Source organism: Erythranthe guttata, chromosome 9, assembly GCF_056151865.1.
Source record: "Erythranthe guttata isolate IM_541 chromosome 9, IM_541, whole genome shotgun sequence".
Taxonomy (NCBI): domain Eukaryota; kingdom Viridiplantae; phylum Streptophyta; class Magnoliopsida; order Lamiales; family Phrymaceae; genus Erythranthe; species Erythranthe guttata.
Genome location: NC_142541.1, coordinates 1,191,943 through 1,209,575, shown reverse-complemented (window position 1 = coordinate 1,209,575; position 17,633 = coordinate 1,191,943). Strand labels below are relative to the sequence as shown.

Below are 17,633 nucleotides of genomic sequence, written 5' to 3'. Positions count from 1 at the left end.
ATTTTTCGAGGAACTATTATTCGTATAAAGATGCTAAATTTCCAATAGAATCATTCAAGACTTATCAAAAAAAAAAAAAAGACATGGTTATCGGTCGTGTTACTATAAGCTCAAGTGCTTATACACAGCAATAAATAGTGCAAAGGTCAAGAATGCTCGATTTTATCGATCCCAGTTTCGCAATTTTTATTTCAAACCACCGAAAAAACAATAACATTTCGTCTCAAACTTAGCCAAAAACATTTATCGCCAAAATCCATCATACAAAAATACATTTACACTTTGAAACATTGTATATACAGAGAAAATCAAACCTACACTGCAACTAGGTCAAAAAGAATACACTTGGTAGATGACTAATTCGAGACAATATAGCAAAACAGTACATTACAGTGTATGAATTAAGAAACGGGAGGTGAAAACATCAAGTACCTTCAATAAGCCCATACGATGAAGTTTCAGAGGGAGGTGTTTGGTAATGAACCCATCAAAATAACGTTATCTTTCGACTCCTCGTTTCTGAGATTCTGGAACCTACCGGAAACCACCTTGGAGAACAAGCCGGCAAGAAGTCCACTACTGGGTTCCGATGTTCCTCCGGTTAAATTCAAATTGCTATCAACATTATTATGTTTTATTTCATTATTCAAACTCTGCTTCATCTCGTCTTTCTTGAAACGAGTACCACAAGGACAAGTAGCTAGTTTCTTGAAGCAATCCTTGTGGAAAACCGATTCACAAGATCTGCACTTTTCGACCTCTCCTTCCTGTTGATTCGGTTTTAATTAGGAGCTATGAATGAATATTATTTCATTCTATTATTTATTTATTTTCGGTTTTTTTTTTTTTCACTATAATTCTGGAAAAAATAGTGTACACACTTGCCTGGAAAGGAAAAATGAGATAAAGTGGAGTGTTGCAGTCTTGTCGAGCACTGCAGGGAATACCAACATCGTAACATACAAGGCACTGTTCGGTTATGTGTTCTAGAATTTTCCGAGAGACGGTTTCAACCATGACTGGTAATGCTGTAATGGAAGAAGTGCAAAAAAACGTTATGATGTATCAAAATGAGCTAAATTCAACTAAACAACGTATACTTATGCTTATATACGCAGATTCAAATACATTTTCATATAAAATCACCTGCAAAAACCCCCTTGGAGAGATCGATGAGGTCTTTTAGAGCAAAAAAATCATTGCTATCAAGAAGATATCTCCGAGATCCGAGACCTTTATAGATGGATCTACGAAATGGACAACGAACATATGGTAACATTGCTCTTATTCTGTTTCTGATATTTGCAACGTGCTGCAATGTTGGGACTTTTGAAAATAGGAAAGGATTAACGGCACTCACACAAAGCATTGGCTGCAAAAAAACAAACTTATGTAAATCATTCTAGAATATAATTTCTTGGTGGGGCATTCTTTTACATTGTTGATTCTTCATTAACAAAGTATTGAACATATCTGGAGTTTCGATAGAACTATTATCAAATATCAATTACCTGGTCATTAATAGAATCCAAAAATGATTTAGCCAGTTGGGATACCGGATATCGAGTAAAATCCCAATAATGCAGAACTCTGGCAGGCAATACAGCAGTATCATTATTATGGCACGAAGAGCAGAATAACTGGCCACTGTATTCACAAAGACGAGGTTTGCCCCATCCTAGTGCCTGTACAAATTCCTGCACTCTTGTTACTCCATCGTCAAAATTTCTATAGCATCCTGCACATCTATAATGTTGTGCATCTAGCATCTGTTTGGTTGGTTTTAAAGGGTGAATTTCAACATCAAGTGAAATGGTCTTTCCCAATGAGGAAAGATTTTCCATCTGTGGGCCTTTATTGAGAACTGGTGACTGTGTTACATTTTTATCAGATTCAAGAGAATCAGGGACTTCTGATGAAGAAAGGAAACAAACGAGAGCATTGAGTGAGCTGGACGAAAATTTCGGGTGGATAACAGATTGTAAACACTCTTCGATTAGAACTTTTCTATCTGCAACAACATCTGGAGATGCATTACCAAAAAGCTTTCTTGATTCTCTTTCGACAGAAGACCAGGGTGAAGGAAGGGTCCAACCATGGTCAGCAAATAGTTTCTTCAATCGATAATACAGAATACTAAAATCACGATAACGACGCTCCACTTCCCAGTGTTCTTCACCGCTCCACACTCTTATCTTGTACACTGTGTATTTTTGGATTCCAACTAGTCGCTCACTGAATGAAACTTCCCCTTTCTTTTGCCTTGTGCCCACAACCTCGATTTTATCGATTCTAAGAGGTTGATCAATCCAGTTATAAGCATGATCTGTGCCAGATGTAGAAGCACTAGAGCCGCCATCTCTTGATGGTCGAGTAAATTGGCGTTGGTATATCTTGGAACCATGGCTGAACCTAGATACGGGAGACTCAACCGAGTCAAGTAATATATCTTCCATATCATTAACAATTTCGTCATACAAATCATTCAACTCGAAATCCCTTGTCTGCGCAAGAAATCACACAAGATTTAATTAAAGAGTATTTTCCACAAACAACGTTATAATGGAAAAAAAATTCAGAAGAAAACATACCTTAACCGGCACAAAATGATCGTCAATTTGATCAAATGCAGAATAAAATCTCTTCTTGGCTGTGTCACTTGTAGTGGTATCAACTAACGCGTCGCCAAATAATTTGGCCTCTTTATCTTCTTTACTTGTTCCTGGAACCACAATATGGAGATTCTCCACAGATTCAGAAACAGGGTCCGATTCTAATTTTGTTTCGTGTAAATTCTCGTTCCTTAATAGAATATCCTGACGAATGGCCATGACCTCACTGTTAGGCGTGTCTTGAGTGTCCATTTTTAATTCAGTTCCAACAGTTCTCGATAACTCATTTGCAGATGCTTCTTTTTTCAGTGGATCCACATTTATTTGAAATATATTGTGACCAGGGCTGTATCCAAGATATTCATTCAATTCATCGATATCACTGACTTGATTGTTTGAAGCAAGCACACCTTTCCCATCTTCAGATACTACATCGAGTTTCACAACATTGGCTGAATTCGTGGATAAAGCACTCACATTTGTCTCCGCCGATTTACAGCTAGCTCCAACTTGATTAGAAGCTGCAGGAGTACTTCTAACCTCACTCTCTCGTCCTTCGAAAATTATATTAGAATGTGCAACCGACTTATCAGAAGTGTAGCTTAAAGAGTCAATACCATTCTGTCTTTCAGCCCGAATTCCATCCCAAACAATTGAACCAATAGAATTTTCCCTGGTTTCTTCAAGAAAATCATCCCAATCATCAGCACCAAAGGCCACAGCAGAATTCATAGTCAACTGATTTTCTTTTCTCACACTTTCTTCACCACGAAAAGGTAAATTCTTCCCAAAGTACGTGTTAGTATTCCTCTCATCATCACTACCACATCCAAACATCGAATCGTCGCCATCCGAATGCTCATACTTCGACGAAGCTCCATCCTCATTTGATAAGTTTCTACACTCACCTCCATCATTTTCCAATTCTTCTCTCTCATCAAACCCTCTCTCAACACTCCTAACATCTCCAATATCCGGAAAATCGCCTGCGACTGTTGCACTTCCCTCACTATTCCCAATTACATCCTTATTCCCCCAATTATTCTCGAAACTAAAATTTCTTTCAAAATCAACATTACTCAAAGACGAATTCAGCATCCCCTTATCCTTCCCATCAATCGAAAACTCATCTCCCCTACCGGAGCAACTCCCACCCTCGGATTCCCCCCGATAACCGTACAACACCCTCTCGACCCCAGAATTCTTCAAATTAGGGTTTTCAGCCCCAAGTTTGAAGCTTTTCAACGACCCGAAATCAGATTCATGAAATGAGCTGCCACCAAAACTAGGGGTGCCCATAGCTGAGTTGGCGCTACAGTACCTATCGAACTCCGATTCGCCTCCGCAAGAGGAGTAGTCCGACAACTCATCTCCACCGTCCGATTCTCGATCGTCCGGCGGATCAGACGGAGAGGCGAACGCAGAGATTGGCTTCTCCTCAGCCCCCTCCTCCCCTTTTATCATCTCATTTGACCTAACAATTTGAAATTTGATTGCGGATATACAATCAAGGCATCCAGAAAATTCAGCATGGAAAAATCAGAGCCAAAAACTGAGAAAAAACAGTACCTCTGGTGATTCGCGAGGTGAGAGAAACAAGAGAGAGAGAGTGTGAATTAATGGTGTATTTCAGATCTTGGAGACGAATGGAGGAATTGCTGTTAAACTCGTGCTGTAACTAAACCACGATTTTGGTTTGTTTCCATAGGCCTAAACTGTATATAATTTTTTTGAATAAATTACACCTACACCCCCTGAGGTATGCTAAAATAAATTTAAGGTCCCTATAGTATTGGTAATTACAGACACACCTCTGAAACAATTACTGCAACGAGATTTCATGTCCTGGGGACCGATATGCACTATATTTGTTTCCCGCAGGGCCGTTAATGCTACCATAGACGAAAATTTATAAATCGTATATAAAATAATAAGGATTTAAGAAATATCAGGGGAGTCATGTCACCCTCTAACTCTATGTTGTCTCCACCACTGTCTGAAACTATTTGTCCGTTAGAAACGGAATAACTTATCCAATGCACTATTCCGTTAGGGTTTCTAACAATGTTTCAGCGGTAATTGTAATTATCAATACTACAGGGACCTTAAAATTATTTTAGCATATTCTAGAGGTGTAGGTGTAATTTAACCCAAATTTTATTACAGGATCCAATTATTTTCAGATGCTCTTAGAAAAAATGATTATTGCAATACTAATAGTCTAATACAATTGTTGTTCATCAACAATTTAATTTAAATTACGATTATTATCAACAAACATACGAGCAACTACAAACAACTGCATTAAGTACTATATCGGTCGTGCAAATTCCTATTCCATTGTAAGCTTCCTTGCAATGTTTACTGCAAAGATCATCAACGCATCCATCCGTTTCAATTGTAGTCACACAATCGCGTCCTTCAACAACATTAACAACACTTAATGCAACTGCGAAACACAAATTAATTAGTTAATTATTTAGTCTTAATTATATTCCACGAAAAAACTATCGTTCTTAATAAGGTGGACTTAAATTTTCAAGGCTTCGGGTGCAGCACCCATGAAACAAATTTAGGAAATTGATTTTTGATAATACCAAAGAAAATAGAAAAAGAAAAAAAAGATTTTTTTAGTACTTTTTTTTTTTTTGCAATAATTTGAATTTTAGGACGGCTAAATAATAAAAACTAAGTAGACTAAATAAAAATATGGATATAATATAGGGGTGATTTTTTTAATTGAAGCTGGACTTGAGTCAACCCTTGCCCAAGGGTGGATTTGCTCTTGGGCGCCCCTCTGATAAATAAAATACTTTTTGTAACTTAAAATTCGTATGTCTTATAAATATATTCACACTGATCGCAATTCGAGGGGGAAAAAAGAAGAAGAATAATTGGCATACTAATTTACACAAATTCAAAACAATTGTGAATTTACAAATTAATTTTTCAAATTACATTAATTAAAAAATAAATATGAAAATATAAACCTGAGAGAAGGACGAAAAGAACCCAAAAGCACTTATTAGCCATCTCCAAACTTAATTCTATGATTTTTTTTTCTTCTCTTGTGTCTATTGTGTGGTGGTATATGTGTGTAAGAAAGAGGTTACTTATATAGCATGAAATAAATATATTTTAGGATCCAAAATCCAGATTTTAATTTAAATTTTCATTTAAGATTGACCAATATTTCCCAAATCAAATTATTGATTATAGATGGCAAGTGCTTTTTTTCTTTTTCATTTTGGGAATATGTTGATTCCGTATAAAAATGGTGATGGATATATACTTTTATTTGGTAAAGTAAAATCTAAAATGAATAATAGTATATGCAATTTTTAACACAAATTAGTATTCATTTGGCTTAATTGTACTTTGCACTTTGCACCCTTGAAATGTATCATTTTAGCATTTCACACCCTAAAAAAATATTAATAGTAACCTTGTACCCACGAAATACAGCAAACACCCAACCCCTACTATTAAATGGAGAAGAGTAGTTACGATTTTCATATGTTTATTTGATCTTTCGTTTTTTGGGTAAACTACGGCCACCTCCTGAAATAATGTCAAATTACGAAAATATCCCTCTTGTTTGGTTAATTACAACTAGTTCCCTCAACTATGTATTGTCTTACGAAACAACCCCTTATTCAGTAGGTAAATTTGACACCGTAGGACTGAACGTGTTATTGAAGGCGAGTCTAAGCTTCCTTGAAAGATGCTGAAACATATATGCAATGAGGTGGATGAGTTGATGAAGAGTGGTAGAAAGAATTGAACCAAGAACCTCGTCGAACATATTTGCAGTTTGTCTCACCAATTTAGTGTATGTCATAATCTTGAAATGCCACAGCAATGCTATCGAAGAAAGGGAGGAAAGTGTCGGCCAAGCAGCTATTCTTTTAGGTGAGAGTGAAGAAGTTCTTGAAATTATTAAGAAGCGTGATCTTCCGAGCTTGGATCCGAAAAAAGCGGCTAGTATTGAAGAGTGGAGGGCGTTTATGGAATTAAATCCACCGGCATCTGTCTTAGACTCGAGTAAGTATGGCACAACAAATCCGTACTCTAGTTTTGAGCAAGAAGACGGGCATTTTACGAAATCTTGATCGTAAAAAACGATTCCTGATATTTTTTTCTTGGTATTAAAAGTTGTAAGTTGTTGCTGTACTGCTTATGTTGTATATCATGTTCACTGTTAAATTTTTACATTTAAGTCTGCAATTAAAAGTGAAATATTGGCATATATTGATTTTAGTAAATTGATTTGTGGGTTGATATTGAAAATTTATGGTGTTCTATAGACATAGGATTAAAATCGGACATATTGGATCGAAATTAGCATTTACTTATAGAGTGAAAATTAATTTCAATTTCGTTCTAATTTTTACTCTTTTTCTTGGAATATCGGAAATTGGGATGTAAAAAAATCAAAAATCGAAAATCCTATTTTTTATTCAAATGGAAAATACATAATAATATCAAAATACTATCTAAATATAGCATTAACCTTCTCCTTATTAATAATATTAAGCAAAAAAATTGGGGATTTTGTGAGGAGTTTTTGAATTAGGGATTTCAAGTAACAGGAAACATGATGGATAGAAGTATGACTATATACAAATGACAATCTGATACACATTTGCCTGAAAATAATACTTGTTGTACGAAATATAAGGTAAATATGCAGCTAGTGCTTACTTATTACAAACTTATAGTCATCACGCCCTCCACGAATCTATATAAGCTGCTTCTTTTGGATCGATTTCCGGAAGATCACGCGGCTGTAAAATTTTAAGAATTTCGTCACTCTGGCCTAGAAGAATAGCTGCTTGGCGGACACTTTCCTCCCTTTCTTCGATGACATCGCTGTGACACTTAAAGATTATGACAGACACTAAATTGGTGAGGCAAGTTGCCAATATGCTTGAGATCATTACCGATAATCTCTCAAACAGCTCCTCGTCGTTTTGGGCTACGTTGTTTGTGCAGGTTTGCAGGATAGTTTGAGTTATCCGGTACATTGAGTGAGCAGCTATAACTGTATCAGGCCAGTTTAGAGGGCTCTGCATCAGAGGATCGCTACTTCTAGCACTCAAGAAATCATCAACAATCGTTCGAGCATGTTTGGAAAGGTTTTGCAGCGTCGCCTTGTGGGACCGACTTTCGAGACTCTCTCTCCGGAGATCCACATCCTGCCATGTTTGATAGAATTCAACTCCTACCCAGATCACGTCAGCTGCATGCCGAATGACTGCCAGATCACCGTTCTTGTTGAGGTTTTTCTCTATAAGCTTTGCAAAGTAGAGGCCTTCACTCACAACACTCAATAACCGATTAGCCGTATCATCTGTGATTTTAGGGAGTGAAAGTGCGATGCTTGTCAAGGTCACGATTGGCATAGACCAACAGTTTGGGGGTTCTTCATTCGTGTCGAATTCTCTAACCCCATTGAAGTTGCCAGATTTATTTAAAAAGTCGATAAGGTTCTTAGGTTGCTCCTTTTTACCTCTCCGGATCAGCTTATCCACCTCGTTGCATATGTTTCTCAGTGTCTTCTGAGGCAGCTGCGACTCGCCCTCAAGAAGTAGCACATAACCGCTATAATCCGGCTCGGCTCCAGTCCTTGATTCCTCATCAGCTGATTCCTTGGAATAACAAGACGCCTTTAAATTCCTGATGTAGTGGAAGCAAGACATAAGCCGTTTTACGCACAAAGCCGAGATGAGTAGAACTAATTTGCTTGCCCAAACAATCGCAATCTGAACTCTAATGCAGGAATTCAGAAGCAATCCTTTTGCATGATGAAGAAGTTTCCTATATATGTGGTGCCGGATTTTTAAAGGTACGGGGCGATCTCTCCATTGGACCAGCCTTTCGGTCCAATAACTCTCGACCTTCATTTCGTCTCTGAAACTTTTATGGCCTATCTTCGAGCTCTTGAATCGGGCGGCGACGAACCATCTCATAACAGGAGCAATACTGCCCACTGCCACTCCGATGGTTTGAACGAGTAGAATCAATTTGATGGACCACTTGTAATTCGAAGAAACTTTACCTTCGTACGAAAACTTTCTTGTTTCAACTTGCAACAGAGTTAGGCCCATCAGTAGACACATCAAGCCCGAAGCAACGCAGGTCACGGAGCGTGCGATCACAAATTGGGAGCTCCCCGTTTGTGCCATCACCCAATATCTCGTCACAGCAATTTTGAGTTCGCCATCGCTAAAATTCCCCCACACCACTTTCTTATCGTTCGATATTTTTCTGCGCGTTTCACAATACGCCAAGTGTATTTGTCGTTTGGCAGTTGGAAGCATCACAGCGGAAAAACACAACGTCAGAAGCAAAAAAAGCATGAAGATAGCACATACAATTTGTTCTTCCATTATGCTATGCACATCGTAAAAGTGAAGCAGGTGCATAATATGAACGGCGACATTTCCAAAGACCGTAAGAACAAGAAGGGCTAAAGCAGCCAAGTTTAGTACGATCTCGTTATCAGTCATGGACCACAAAGACGTCGTGAAGTTGGCCATAGCGGTTGACATGAAAACCAAACTGCTAATCCGGGCAAGTTTGTCGTCATCTTGTATCGTAAAACTCGTGAGATCAAGTGGCAGCTTCATTGTCACAGCTAATAGTGTCAATGAAAAAGCATTGAGAGTGAAATACTTACACGGGAACCAGAGTTCTTTGCTTCGGAAGCCTATCGAGGCATCGGCTGCCATTGCCAGCGTGCAGACCAAAGAAGTTGTTGCGATATAAAGGCCTATCCATGGCGTTGGCTCGTCCAGTTTGTCGTGCAACGCTGTCGAATCTACATCTCCCATAAGGTCCATTTTATGCATCTATTCTGTTCTTTGTTTGTGTGTGTGTGTGTGTGTTAAAGAAAAGATCTTATTAGCATGTGAAATTCTCTGTCTCTCTTATTATGAATTATACCCATTGAGTAAAGAAAAATATTATGTTTTTATGTTGGGTTAATTGCATTCAGATCCCCTTTAGTTATTCTAATTGTTTTATGTGCTATAATTAGTAGTAAAATCCTCATATGATTCAATTTTATTAGCAAACTACCCCCTAAAATGCACCGGTTAGGGGTTCTGTGCTAAAAAAAACGTATTATAAGGGCTGGTTTTTGCTAATAGTTATAAGACGGAGATGTTTTTAGCAATGCAATATAATACAGGGGTGCTGAATGCAATAAACATTTTTTTATTTTTTTATTTAAAAAAATCTCAAAAAAATTGCAAAATCATGTCATAATAGAATAGACTTGTTGGCGTAGTTGAGCGACTCCACATCTTGTTGGCATTGGAGCGTGTAGTGACTTCCACCGCAAATTTCACAACATGGAGATTCAACGACTTGGACTTGTTGTGGTGGACTTGCTTTGATGTGCTGCAGAATGAGTTGATTTTGTTGAGCAATTTGGGTCACTTGGGCTTGAAGGGCCGTAATTGCATCTAACTCTAACACTCCGGGAATTTTCTTGGCTCCACTAACCGTCCTCTCGCTTGACTTGGCAAACCGATTTTGTGCAATTTGATCCAACATGATAAATGCATCCGGTATCGATTGACTCATAAAATTACCTCCGGTTGAGGCATCTAAAACGGTTCGTGCATTCTCGTTGATCCCTTGGTAGAAGATGTGGATTTGCCGCCATTGTTCGACTCCATGTGTTGGACACTGCCTCAAAAGGGTCTTAAATCTCTCCCATGCCTCGTACAATTGCTCGCCTTGCTCTTGGACGAAATTATGAATTTCTCGTCGGATTCTCTCGTCTTTCTCGGGTGAGCTATAAACTTTCATGAAAAGGTTGAGGAGTTGAGGCCACGACGAGATAGAGTGGGGGGCTTGGGACATCAACCATTGGCGAGCTCTTCCTTGTAAGGAGTGCTTGAAGAGAATTAATTGAAGCGCCTCTTGGGAAACGCCGTTTTGACGGTGGGAGTTACAGGTATCTAGAAAATTGACAATGTGAAGATGGGGATCTTCACTTGCCAATCCACTAAATAATCCGTTATTTTGGAGCATCGTCAAGAGGCCTTGCTTGATCTCAAAATTGTGCGCCTCAATGGGTGGATATTGGATGCTCGGGCGGAATCCGTCTAGAGTTGGGATTATGTAATCTTGAAGTGCCCGTGGCCTAGCTGCTGGCTGTAATGGAAGTTGAGGGGGTGGGTCTTGGATGCGAATTCCATTCGCATCGAGTAAATGACCCTCTGCGTCTCTGCGTTCTTCGGCTGCCATTATATTGTTTGCGCGTTGACGTCTCCTAGCGGCTCGAAAAGTACGTTCGATTTCGGGATCAAACGGTTACGCATACACAGTACCTAAAACAAAATAAAATAAAACAAAAATTAAATGGGTGAATCGTGAAAATTGTTCGAATCTAGAGCTAGAATAAAATAAATAATTAAAATAATTCCCAGGCAACGGCGCCAAAAAACTTGTTGGCCGAAAACCTACACACAAGTGCACGTATCGTACAAGTAATATAGTGGACTAAAAGTCCGGATATCGAACCCACAGGGAATATTTAATTATCTAATCCTTGACGCTAAATTCTACCAATTATTATCAAGCCCACCCTACACAGTCGAATTTTAGAGAGAATTAACTAAATTAAACTAAATTAAAAGCAAGCAAAAACAAGAAAGCAATTTAAAACAAAGATTTAATCAAGATAAGCAAGCCTAGGATTTTATTCTTCCCCCTATGTGATTATTACTCCCCCAATTCCTTCAATTATGCAAGCAATTAACCCGGATTATTAACCTGAGATGCAAAAATAATCGTAACCCGCTTCCGCGTGTATTACGATTCTAATACTCTAGATTCAATTACTATATTCCTATGCAATTAATTCTAGAACACACCATTAAGCACAAATCTCAATAATGGCTACCTAAGAGATTAACTATATTCCTATGTTAATACCACAAATGCTCTTCTACCACAGTTCTAATTATTAACCCGATCTTCCGATTTATGCGATTAACAATAACATAAAAGCGCATAAAGTGGCCAGTTCCATGAACTTAATAAAACAAGTAGAAGAAATAGTCCGGAATTAAAACTTGCATAAAATCATAAAATTGGGTTCATAAATCCCACATAGGGTTCCAAATAAAATCCTAGAAATAAGAAACTTAGCTACTCATGATTAAAGGAAAAACACAAATAAAATAAGTCATAAACGATAAATCTATGCTTAGAGTCTTCGAATTCTTCGTCTTTGTTATTGCTTTGTTGCTCTCCAAATTGCGTAAAAAAAGATCCCTAATTGAGTGATTGGCTTGATCTTATATAGGGTGAAGAACTTGGGGAAGAAGGCAGTTTCCTTATGCAATTAAAATCCCTTTACTGCGCTGCTTCGGAGTCTCGGATGGCCGTCCCATAATTTGAACTAAAACTCGGACGGCCGTCCGAGCATTAAATCTTCAGGATTTTGATTTTTTTCACTTTTGGCCCATATTTTCTCCAAAATTGCAGTTTTGACCCCATACTTTTCCAATTCTTCGATTTGTACCTAAAATACAATAAATCAACTTTTTAAGCACCAATTATCGTTAAAACACACCAAAAGCTCAAATAAAAAGGTACGATAAAGTGTAAAAATATACACTCAACACTAATCCTATAAAACAATTGAAAACACTAGATGACACACCGAGTTTGGCCCGGCGAAACTATAATAATATAAGCAAATAATAATAATTGATTGTCAAATTATAATGTACCTTTCTATGTGAAATGAAACATACATTTATAGGTGAATGAATAGGTAGAACTTTTGTAGAAAACCGATATGGGACGATGTGTTGTCATTTAAGGGTAAAAATTATGCTAATTGAGTTTTTACACACAATTAGATTAATTAGAGCAATTTGAGCCTAATCCTAATTAAGGTTATTGGCCTAATTATAATTAGGCACATCAGTATAGTTGCTTGCGACTTACATACAGTGTTTGTAAAAGTGCGACAAAGCCTACCATAACATTTGTCAAACGCTAGAATTATATTATGTGGTGTAGTCTACGGGTGTAAACAACCCGAGCTTGACCTATTTTTCGATCTCGAGCTCATGGAGCTTTCATTTTCTGAGCTCATCTCATTTTCTGTTTTTTATTTACTTTTTATTTTATTTTATTGCTGTTAATATAATTATAGTAATTAATTTTTCTATACATTATTTATATTATAATAAACATATTAAAATATGTACTGGTTTTTCTTTTTGATTTTTATATGTACTCCTTATTATATTATTATATATTATTTTATTTATAATTATAATAAAAAAAAAATAATAACAATAATAAAAGCTCGTGAGCCATCTAAAAGTAAACTCTAGCTTAAATCGAAATCTAAAATCCGAGCTCGAGCAGGCTCACTGAGCTCACGAGAACCGATTCGGCTAATTTCCCCGCAAAATCCCTCTTCAAACCCTCAAATCCCTAATTTCCCCCTAAAATCCCTATTCAAAATCCTTAAATTTCCTCACAACAATTGAGCACCCTCCCTTTAGCCAACATCCACAGTGCTCATTTACGATTTTCACCATAAAAAACGAAAACGAAAAAGAAAAAGAAGAATATTATTTCACCAGAAAAAAAAAATGTAAAACAAACGGCAGAGTTAACAAAAGCACCTTGTAATGACAGATAACACGATAGAACAAAACAATCAAATACATTACATAACCGACACACGACAAACCAAATCGAAACACGACAAACCATTTTTACTATACAGAACATTAAGGTAAAATGCAGAAAATAGTACCGTAATACAAACTAAAAAATGATAATGCAACGGCTAATAATACCTGTTTTCAGTATCAAGATTTCGTAAAATGCTGCGTCTTCTTGCAAAATAATCAGCCCCGTATTTCGACTGAAACTTGCTCGGCATTGGAGCGTGGATTTGCTGTGCCGTTGTTGCTCGAGGCTGAGGCAGTTGCCGGTGGATTCAATTCCATAAATGCCCTCCACTCTTCAATATCACCTGCTTTTTTTGGATCCAATCTCGGAAGTTCGCGCTTCTCTAGAATTTCAAGGATCTCTTCACTCTCACCTAAAAGAATAGCTGCTTGCCTGACACTTTCCTCCCTTTCTTCGATAGCATTGCTGTGGCATTTCAAGATTATGACCGACACTAAATTGGTGAGGCAAGCTGCAAATATGTCCGATATCATTACCGATAATCTCTCGAAGAGCTCCTCATTCGTTAGGCTATGGTTGTCTTTGTGGGCTAGCATGATCGTTTGAGTTATTCGGTACATCGAGCGAGCAGCTATAACTTTAGCAGGCCATTTGAGGGGATCTAAGTTCGTTTTGGTCGTGAAATCCGTAACAATTGTATCCGCAACATCTGAAAGGTTTTGCAGCGCCTCCATGTGGGACCCACCTCCGAGGCTTTCATTCTGGAGATCGATATCCAGCCATTTCCTGGAAAATTCAACCCCTGCCCAAACAATGTCTGCTGCACGGCGGATGCTTGTAAGATCACCGTTTTTGTCGAGCGATTTCTCTATGAGCATTACAAAGTAAAGGCCTTCGCTCACTGCATTGAGTAACTGATTAAGCTTATGATCGTCGGCGATATTGGAAAGTGAAACTGCGACGCTTGTCAAAGTCACAACTGGCAGAGACCAGCAGTTTGGAGGTTCTTCGGAATAATATTCCAAGCGTGGAACTTCGTTGCTGTCGAATTCTCTCACCCCGTTGAAGTTTTCGGATTTCATTACAAGTTGTTTAAGGTTCTTCGGTTGCTTCTTTCTACCCTTTTGGATCAACTTATCCGCCTCATTGCATATGTTTTTCAGCGTCTTCCGAGGAAGCCCCGACTCTCCCTCGAGCAGCAGCATGTAACCGCTATAATCCAACTCCGTTCCGGTTCTTGATTCATCATTCGAATTATAACAACGTGCCTTGATTCGGTGGAAGCAAAACAAAAACCCTTTCAAAAAGGCAGCCGAAACGAGCAGAACTAGCTTGCTGAACAGAACATTCACAATCTGACCTCCGATGCAGACATTTAGAAGTAATCTTTTGGCATTGTGGACAAGTTTTCTGTGTACGTGGGATCGAATTTGTAAAGGCACAGGGCGCTCTTGCCAATAGACGAGCTTTTGAGTCCAATAAGTCTCGACCTTAAATTCGTCTTTGAAACTTCTAGTGCCTATATTAGAGCTCTTGATTTGAGCAGCAACGAACCATCTCGTTAGAGGAGCAATAGCACCCAACACCACTCCAATGAACTGAACGACTAGAATGCAATAGATGGACCACTTATAATTAGAATAGATGTCACAGTTACGTGGTAGCAAGCAATATTCCTCTTTAAGCAGAAGAGAAGACAGAGTTACGCCCACCAATAGGCACATCGAGCCCGAAGCAACACAGGCCACAGAGCGTGTGATGACAAATTGGGAGCTCCCCGTTTCTGCCATCACCCAATATCTTCTCACCGCTACTCTGACTTCATCGACACTAAAATTCCCCCACTCAAGTAGTCGATTATTATTCGATATTTCTCTGTGCATGTCCTGATACGCCGATTCTATGCATATTTTGGCGGATGGAACCATCACTGCCGAAAAACATAATATCGAAAGCAAAATAAGCATGATCACAGTATATCCAATCTCTACTGCAAAACTTGTACCCATATAATAGAAATAATTAATCTGGACATTATGAATGCAGACATTTGCAAAGACTGTAACAACAAGAATGGCTAAGGCAGCGAGGTTCAGTACAATCTCGTTGTTCGTCATCGACCCCAGAGAGGTCGTGAAGTTAGCCATAGCAGTTGACATGAAAACAAGACTGCTGATACGGGCGGTAATATCTCTAAATCCGATCGCCATACTTGTAAGATCAACCAGAAGCTTCATTGCCACAGCTAATAGTATGAGGGTAAATGCGTTGAGAGAGAAATACTTACAGGGGAGCCAAAACCTTCTGCTTCGGAATCCCCTGAAGGCGTCGGCCGCCATTGCCAGCGCGCATACGGCGGAAGCTGCTGCTACGTAAAGCCCTATCCATGGCATTGGCTCCTCCAGTTTCTCTTGCGTCAAGATTGGGTCTTCGTGTTTGCACAAGTCTCGCAGCTCGGATAAGCTACAACTTTGGTAGCAGCTATATGATTCCATTACTCTCTCTCTCTCTCTCTCTCTCTCTCTCTCTCTCTCTCTCTCTCTCTCTCTCTCTCTCTCTCTCTCTCTCTCTCTCTCTCTCTCTCTCTCTCTCTCTCTCTCTCTCTCTCTCTCTCTCTCTCTCTCTCTCTCTCTCTCTCTCTCTCTCTCTCTCTCTCTCTCTCTCTCTCTCTCTCTCTCTCTCTCTCTCTCTCTCTCTCTCTCTCTCTCTCTCTCTCTCTCTCTCTCTCTCTCTCTCTCTCTCTCTCTCTCATATGGTGGAGACGATCAGTTAATTAGCAAGCTAAGCCAATGAAGTGAAAGTCCACCCTTTGTGAAAAAATAAATAGGGGTAAATTGCATAAAACCCCTATGTTATGGAATAACTGCACCAAACCACCTTGTGTTAATCTTATTGTGTAGAACTCCCTTGCTATATTTTATCTCGAATGGAATCCTCTATTCCGTTAACAATTAACACCGTTAACTATTGAGGGGATTTCATGCCAGTTTATAGCAACACAGAGGGGTTTGGTGCATCTTTTTTTCAATATAAAAGGGATTTATGCAAAAACAATTTATTTATTATAAATTTGAATTAATTTTCAAATTAAATCAAACACATATATTCGATTGTAATATGAAATTAAAGACTAATGGTAAGGATGGAATTTCAAACATTTTTTTTTTAAATTTTGCCGTTTTCAGTTCAAAATATTAAATTTTGTGAACATCTTTGTTTTTTCATTTGGATTTCCAAAATTTAATTTGTACAAAAGAAACAATTACATCAAAATTGAAACTAAATAAAATTTTGGATGAAATTTTAATTTATCAATGTATTTAAAAATAAAAATTTCCAAACTATATATTTATAATATTTGTTTTGAGTAATATATATGTATAATGTTAAAATTGTTATATATTCATAGGGTAAATTACAAACACCCCCCTGAGGTATGGTCAAATTACAAAAACACCCCTCTTGTTTGAATAATTACAACCACCCCCCTCAACTCATCAAATTTAGTGGAATCTTCGAGATTATATGGAATATTATCACTTTTCTACCCGTTTTATCCCATTTAAACTCTACATTATGAAGCAAGATGATCATAATATGTGATTTTTAGCTTGTATATATCAGTTTGTGGTGCATCGGAAACTGCATTTTTTACACAAAAAGAGTACAAACTAGATTACATTTCACGGAATCTAGATGACTATGTTGAATTTGGCACCATAAAGGTGGAGGTCTAAGAAAAAATCATAGTTGAGGGGGTAGATGTAATTATCCAAACAAGAGGGGGTTTTTTGTAATTTGACCATACCTCAGGGGGGTGTTTGTAATTTACCCTATATTCATATAACTTAGTTTGGCAAAATTGAAACTAAATAAAATTTTGGATAAAATTTTAATTTATCAATGTATTTAAAAATAAAATTTTCCAAACTATATATTTATAATGTTTTTTTTTGAGTAATATATATGTATAATGTTAAAATTGTTATATATTTATATAACTTAGTTTAGATGTATTATATGTCAAAAGAATAAAAATAATATGAAAATTCGATTTTTTTTATATAAGTTTCTAAATTTTAATTATTTTAAAAATTTGACTTTGAAAGTTTGAATAAATGTGTTTGACTTAATCTGAAGAAAAAAAATCAAATTTCAAATAAATAAATATTTTCTTCATAAATTTCATTTTATTGAAAATAATATGCATCAAACCCATTGTGTTACGAAAAACTTGCATGAAATTCCCTTCATGGTTAATTATGTTGTCTCGATCACTTCCTGAAACTAATAGTTCATTAGAAGTTAGAACCCTAATGGAATAACGTATCCAGTGTATTA

The 17,633-nt window shown here is 37.5% G+C and overlaps 3 protein-coding genes across 5 annotated transcripts in view; all 3 read right to left on the bottom strand.

Moving 5' to 3' along the window:
- LOC105974904 (uncharacterized) overlaps positions 1–9,596 on the bottom strand; it is a 62,273-nt gene extending 52,677 nt beyond the window's left edge. The window contains exon 1 of the mRNA XM_088823455.1: positions 7,275–9,596. Within this exon, the coding sequence (XP_088679581.1) occupies positions 7,337–9,466 (2,130 nt within the window). The 5' untranslated portion in view covers positions 9,467–9,596 and the 3' untranslated portion in view covers positions 7,275–7,336. The remainder of the gene's footprint in view (positions 1–7,274) is intronic.
- LOC105974989 (Phox (PX) domain-containing protein) lies at positions 161–4,305 on the bottom strand. 2 transcript variants are annotated; one of them, XM_088823454.1, is made up of 6 exons: positions 4,182–4,302; positions 2,592–4,086; positions 1,512–2,504; positions 1,147–1,372; positions 886–1,028; positions 161–767 (listed from the first exon to the last, which is right to left on the bottom strand). In XM_088823454.1, exons 2-6 carry the CDS (start codon positions 4,074–4,076, stop codon positions 459–461), a joined length of 3,156 nt encoding a protein of 1,051 aa, XP_088679580.1. In that variant the 5' UTR covers positions 4,077–4,086; positions 4,182–4,302; the 3' UTR covers positions 161–458. The 2 variants fall into 2 exon arrangements, with proteins under 2 accessions (XP_088679580.1, XP_012855606.2); XM_013000152.2 differs by having other exon boundaries at positions 2,592–4,305.
- Positions 9,597–13,206: 3,610 nt separating the features above from the next.
- On the bottom strand, positions 13,207–16,085 carry LOC105974905 (uncharacterized). 2 transcript variants are annotated; one of them, XM_088823450.1, is made up of 2 exons: positions 15,580–16,085; positions 13,207–15,222 (listed from the first exon to the last, which is right to left on the bottom strand). In XM_088823450.1, exons 1-2 carry the CDS (start codon positions 15,785–15,787, stop codon positions 13,508–13,510), a joined length of 1,923 nt encoding a protein of 640 aa, XP_088679576.1. In that variant the 5' UTR covers positions 15,788–16,085; the 3' UTR covers positions 13,207–13,507. The 2 variants fall into 2 exon arrangements, with proteins under 2 accessions (XP_088679576.1, XP_012855518.2); XM_013000064.2 differs by having other exon boundaries at positions 13,207–16,085.
- Between the last annotated feature and the right edge of the window lie 1,548 nt (positions 16,086–17,633).

Bases quoted from the DNA above. Each gene is read 5' to 3' on its own strand.
- LOC105974989 (XM_013000152.2), bottom strand. From the start codon at position 4,076: ATGATAAAAGGGGAGGAGGGGGCTGAGGAGAAGCCAATCTCTGCGTTC. The intron at 1,373-1,511 runs GTAATTGATATT...GTTTTTTTGCAG, and splicing joins TGGATTCTATTAATGACCAG to CCAATGCTTTGTGTGAGTGC. The intron at 768-885 runs GCAAGTGTGTAC...CCGAATCAACAG, and splicing joins ATCTCATTTTTCCTTTCCAG to GAAGGAGAGGTCGAAAAGTG.
- LOC105974905 (XM_013000064.2), bottom strand. From the start codon at position 15,787: ATGGAATCATATAGCTGCTACCAAAGTTGTAGCTTATCCGAGCTGCGA.